Source organism: Mercenaria mercenaria, unplaced genomic scaffold, assembly GCF_021730395.1.
Source record: "Mercenaria mercenaria strain notata unplaced genomic scaffold, MADL_Memer_1 contig_2799, whole genome shotgun sequence".
Classification (NCBI taxonomy): domain Eukaryota; kingdom Metazoa; phylum Mollusca; class Bivalvia; order Venerida; family Veneridae; genus Mercenaria; species Mercenaria mercenaria.
The window spans coordinates 53,794-59,793 of NW_026460878.1; the positions used below are offsets into that span (position 1 = coordinate 53,794).

At 36.2% G+C, this 6,000-nt stretch overlaps 2 protein-coding genes across 3 annotated transcripts in view; one reads left to right on the top strand and one right to left on the bottom strand.

Annotated features, from left to right (window-relative positions):
• LOC128552432 (uncharacterized) overlaps positions 1 to 3,968 on the top strand; it is a 56,221-nt gene extending 52,253 nt beyond the window's left edge. Inside the window, exons 2-3 of one of the 2 annotated variants that reach the window (XM_053533471.1) lie at positions 2,277 to 2,404; positions 3,393 to 3,968. In XM_053533471.1, the coding sequence (XP_053389446.1) occupies positions 2,277 to 2,404; positions 3,393 to 3,422 (158 nt within the window). In that variant the 3' untranslated portion in view covers positions 3,423 to 3,968. The remainder of the gene's footprint in view (positions 1 to 2,276; positions 2,405 to 3,392) is intronic. The other variant, XM_053533469.1, reaches the window with a different exon arrangement.
• Positions 3,969 to 4,328: 360 nt separating this feature from the next.
• Positions 4,329 to 5,435, bottom strand: LOC128552433 (uncharacterized). The gene has a single exon (XM_053533472.1). It carries the CDS (start codon positions 5,433 to 5,435, stop codon positions 4,329 to 4,331), a length of 1,107 nt encoding a protein of 368 aa, XP_053389447.1.
• Positions 5,436 to 6,000: the final 565 nt, after the last annotated feature.

The following is a 6,000-nucleotide window of genomic DNA, read 5'->3' on the forward strand; positions in this document are numbered from 1 at the left end:
CGTAGGCGTGAGCATAAGCGAGCGTGAGCGTGAGCGTCACACAAATGTTTAAGTTTGCTACCACCCGAGATATTGCTTTGATAATTTGCATACATGTTTTCAATCATGACCCCAGTCTGAGAAAAGGAGAAGGCAACTCTATCCAGCATTTTGACTGAATTATGACCCCTATTCGACTTAGAATATGCTTATTGTAATGTTAAAGTTTGCGTACCACCCCAAATATTTTCAAAGTCCATTGAGATATTGCTTTCATATTTTGCATACTTGTTTACCATCATTACCCCAGTCTGTAAAAAGGAGGAGGTAACTCTGTCAAGCATTTTGACTGAATTATGGCCCCTTTTTGAATTAGAATATGCTTATTGTAATGTTAAAGTTTGCGTACCACTCCAGATATTTTCAAAGTCCATTGAGATATTGCTTTCATATTTTGCATACTTGTTTACCATCATGACCACAGTCTGTAAAAAGGAGGCAACTCTATCAAGCATTTTGACTGAATTTGACTCATATTCATTAATTGCAGCTTTAAAACATACTTCTCTGAGACAGGACTGTAAAATGGAACATTTTGCTTTACCAGTATTCGAAGGGACGTATTATGTTATATCCCCAGTGTCCGTCCGTCCGTCCGTCCGTTCATCCGCCTGTCTTTCTGACTGTTATTAATTTTGTGTCCGCTCTGTAACTCTTGAACCACAAGAAACTTGAAACAAATGTTCACCACACCGAGACGACGTGCAGAGTGCATGTTTTGGGTGTCTCGCTTCAAGGTAAAGGAGACACAATTCCCATAACTCTGATTTGAATTTTGACAGAATTATGCCCCTTTTTAACTTATAATTTTTGGTTAAAGTTTTTGATAAAGTCGAATATCTCTGTTACTATTAAAGCTTTTGACTTGAAACTCGAAATACATTGTAGATATTCACTATCAAAGTCTGCACCAGGAGACACAATACCCATAACTCTGATTTGAATTTTAACAGAGTTATGTCCCTTTTAACTTGGAATTTTTTTACTGGCAAAGCTCTAATTCAGAGCCAAGCACTGAGAAAAGTCGAGCGCGCTGTCCCTTGGACAGCTCTTGTTTCGTGTCCTTGCAGTAGTCTAGTTTTTATTTAACAGATCCCTTTTTTGTTCACTTACTGTAAAACGTTTTTGAATTTCTTCCCTTTTATGTTACTATAAAATTAAAATTAATAGCTTATATTGAAACTTTTTTATTATTGGTCGTAGGGAAAAACGAAGGCTACTTTTCTGTGGTACAACATTGATGGTACTTCCAATTTTTAGGTGTATTTTAACATACCTGTACCTGGTAAGGATTTTTTTGTTGACTTTGATTTTTTTTAATTTCTTCACTTTGTTGTTCCTGTCCTTTGGGCTTCAACAGTCAAGTTCTTTAAATTTTGCTCCCATCCTCTGATGTAACACTTCGAGCATATATTGCCTCGCTTGATGGAGCTCTTGTTTGACTTATTTGTATTCATTCATTTGACAAGCCTGTTGAATAGCCGAGAGTTGCTGTCCTCCAACAGCTCTTGTTTTTCATGATTCTAAACAATTTATATTATAACAGTCGTGTGCAAAACCACATTTTTAGCAACATAAAATAAGTAAATCTACACTAAGTATTTTTTAATTTGGTTTCAAGAAAAAATTTCAAGTAGTATTGCAAGGACTGTATTTTTGTGCATTTCAGCTTTGTCCTTTGCAATTATAGCAAATACAATTTTTTTGTCTTACCAACAATATAGAGATGAATTTCTTATCTTCTCATTGCCTTCAAACATAATTTAGTCAGGATATTTAAAGTTTTTGTTGTTGTCATACGATTTAACGGAAGGATGGAGGGATGGATAAAATGATGGGATACAAATAACAATTTCAGTCACACTGCTTAACTATAATTAGAAATTTTAAAAGATATATTTATTCCTGTATGTTTATGTCTGTATGTTACAGGTATGTTTCTATTTTTCCATCCTTCCATTATTTTGTGTATATGTGCACTCAGTCTGTGTGCACTTGTATATGTTTACACGTTCGTCTGTTACCATGCGAATTGCTTGACGGGTGGCAGCGTTCTCTGGAACTGGCTTTTCTTCTTCTAAATTTATGGATCAGCTTCTGCCTACGTGCATTAAAATACTAATTTACATGTTTAAACCATGTTTTTGTCTTTGTGATGGTCTAATTATTCTTATGCACATAAACATTAATAGAATCACATACTGCTAATGCCCAAAGTTTGTTGTTAAATTTTACAGGCTATGACAGAAAGTTTCCTGGCCAGGTAACAAAAATGTGGACGAACTCAAATTACTTCCAGGCGTACTATGAAGATAATCCGTTGGAAACATTTGTCGCTCCTCAATGCAACACAACAAATCCAGAGGTAATTATTGTTTTTATGAAGTGCTTTACAACATTCTCTTCCCAGAATGCTCTCATTCGTCATTCGGTGGCTTCGTAAACGGAAGTGAAAGAACAACAATATTGTATGGAAGATTGACTTTACATCTAAGAAGGACACGGCACATAAGCAGTTGTTTTCAAAAAGTTCAAATGCTACAAAAAATAAGTTTTCTTTGAAATACACAAGTCTTCTGAAGAACATTTTATCTTTTGCTAATATCTTAAACATTACCTGAAGTACTCTTCTCAGATTTGGAGCTTTTTATTTTTACATAAATTTCAACAAGTCCAATATCAATCATCATATTTATATAATTCTACTCATGACTCTTTTTTAAAAAGGTCATAAACAAGTTCAGTGTACATGCTTTTTTCGGAATCTACTGAAACCAGCTTTCGTCTCAATAAACACAGCTTATATGATAAATTTAAACCAAAATCTCGGATTATCTATTTATACGTGTCAACGTCTCTAAACTTATTTTTTTACCACAAACGTTTAAGAATCTTCGATCACTTAGTGATAGTGGCCATGAAGTGAAATCTTCATCATTATGAAATCAATAGGCAGGGAGCATAGAGACTGACCGTGGTTTCTAAATGATGAATGTTCGACTTCACTTAGTGTATTTATTACTGCAATGTAGCTATAAAAAGATCAGCCTCCTAATAACTCTCTTTACAAAAACACTCTTAGAAAAAGGATAAGTTGTCCCTTATGTGATTGGTTGGAAAAAAGAGGTCAACACTTATTTTATTGATCAGGTTGGGTGAGGGGTTATTTTGCTATTTAGAAATTCGTTTTACATTTGTAGACAAGTTTAAAATAGATTTTTATATAAAAATGTTTTAATGTAGTAATAAAAATAATTAACAAACTATAAAATAAAATGAATTGATTGATCGACCTGAAACGTTGCTGCATAAATGTTTTGCGAACAATGTTAGATCTTTTGTTTATGTTTCAGATCAAGACGGATCAAGAACCTACATTTTAAGTGGAAATTATCTTCTGCTTTGGACGACAGCGAAAATTGGAACCTCGAAAATCTTGACATAATTCATATTCCTAATTGGTCGTTTAAAAACAGAATAGAACTTTATCGAAGGATCTCAGATTACCAAATATCATTTTGCAATAGCATATGCACAAAACATTTAGATCTATACTAGAAATCATACATACGAGGTTTGGTGAAACATTCATTATCTGTTTGTTGAACGTTTCTTTTTTGTGACTAATAAAAATTAAAGAAAGTTTTAGTAAGTTCAAGCTGAGGTTTGGAATTCCAACTGAATACTGATAAGGACCTCTAACAGTTTTAAAGCACTAGACCCGTAACTGCACTCGACAATTTCCGTATGATTACGTGCTGCCATTCAGCATTCTTTGAGAGTAATTGTAATTAACCGCGCACGCGACTGTCCGTTACATCTGGAGAATGCCGAAATCGCATACGGATGTTACGTACTTGCGATTATCATTCGGTGTTAACTATCCTGGAGAGCCCAAAGTTCGATATGTTAACGAAACAATCCGTTTGAAATGCAATAAAACCAAAATAAAGAACTTAAAAGTTTACTTACCTGGATAAAATAATCTTTTCCCTCATAAATGCACCCATATATGTCACATATGCACTCACACAACTCAAAGTATCCTATTAAACTTCACACACTATCATAAACAATGTCCGCCATTACACCATGTCTTTTGATTCGATGACGTCATAGCACGCGGGAACAGTACAAATTAGGCAAGTCAAAAAAGTTAATTGGGTGATTGTCCTTGGAAAATAGTTAACTATAATTAAATTGTCAACTTCAATAAATTTGTTCAAACTTTTCAAACACTAAACTAAAATAAACTGTTACAACTGTGTATAAATGTTTTGTTAATTTCTCTACTCTTCATTATCACAGTGGGAACACAGGAATTTGTCTCCCCTCCTTATGACCCATACTTTTGTACAGAATGACAAATGTACCCAGTGTTTGCATGGGTAACCATTTCGTAGTCCATCACATTGGACCCACTTGACAAAACTGAGAGATGTACATCTTGAAAGTGCCTCAGGTGTAAACAGGCCACAAACACAACAAAGCTCCTCTTCTCCAATTTCTGAGTTAGAATCTTCACTGTCACTGACCAAGTTATAATGTGATGGCCCGGGCACTGGGTCTACACTTAACATGTTGGTTGATGTTTTCTTGGTTTGGGTCTTGATAGGCTGTGTTTTCTTGGGAATTTCTTTCTTTTCTGAGGGTTTTTTTGTTTGAGATAGTTCATGTTCAGACATTTTCTTCAACACATCTTGGTTAATTTGCTTTCCTGAAACTATCTTGCTCATGGTTTTCCTGGGTTTAACTTTCTTTTCACTCTTCACATGTTTCAGTCTTTTCTCCTTCTGTTCAAACATTTCCACTGTTAACCCATCACTAACTTCAACTGTATCAATATTCTCCTCACTTACATTTATCCCTCCCTCAACTGTCTCCTGGCTAGCGTTATCCTTGAATACTTCTGCTGGCAGTAGATATTCTCTTGGTACAGAATTTACATTCAAAGGGAATATTCCTGTGCGCCTGAACCCTGAAATAATGTTGTCAGGTGAGAGAGCCTTTGTGTAAACCTTGAATCCAACTTCACAAACATTGTATCTGTTTATGGTAGCAGAGGACTCCCGCATTAGTTTATGACACTGTACATTGTATATACGTTCAAAGGGGCCATAACATGATACATCCATCGGCTGAAGCAAGTGACTGGTATGAGCTGGTAATATAAACAACACTATGCCATTTTGCCAAGCCCACTCTGAAAGACCAACTGAAACATGGGACTTGTGTCCATCCATAATGAGAAGAATCTTCTGGTCACCCCTGGCTGGCACAAATTTCAAAAAATGATTTTCAAGATAGTGCCTGAATATAACACCATTGGACCAGCCAGTTTCACTTACAGTGCCGTCAGCACCTGGGGAGGCTCCTTCCAAAAGCTCTGGACGCATACGCTTTCCCGGGAAAATAAAGAAAGGGGGAATTGCTACTCCAGTGGCACTTCCACAACCAAGAAGTGTAATTGTCTTGCCTTTTCCAGAGGTTACTGCAGATGGACAACAGGCTGAGCTGGCAACTATGTGAGGTGGTTTATGGTCAATTTGCAGTCCCTACTCATCTACATTAAATATAAGATGGGGCTTATCAGTCAACTCATGCTCCTGTAGGGTAGCTGCAAGGTTATCATAGTATTCAGAAACAACTTTCTGGGATGCCATCTTTACCCTTGCATGTTCAAGACCTCTAGGTTTTAGCACACGTAGCTCTGGCCATCTTTTCAAGAAACCACGTATCCATTTCATTGTTAAGGGACTGTCCTTAGACCGTTTACCTAGGTGCACTGCATAGTCTGATGCGATATCGACACACTCTTGCCGGGAGTATCCATAACCAAAACCAGCCATAGTTTTTATGTGTTTGGCTAACTTGTCTTCTTCACTAAGACTAAACAATGGAGGTTTCCCTGTAGATACAGTGTCTGGATGAATATTACCCAAAATTCTGTCCCTTAATGTT

What these genes read in the sequence shown, in the direction of transcription:
- LOC128552433 (XM_053533472.1), bottom strand. Translation starts at nt 5,435, where the DNA reads ATGCGTCCAGAGCTTTTGGAAGGAGCCTCCCCAGGTGCTGACGGCACT.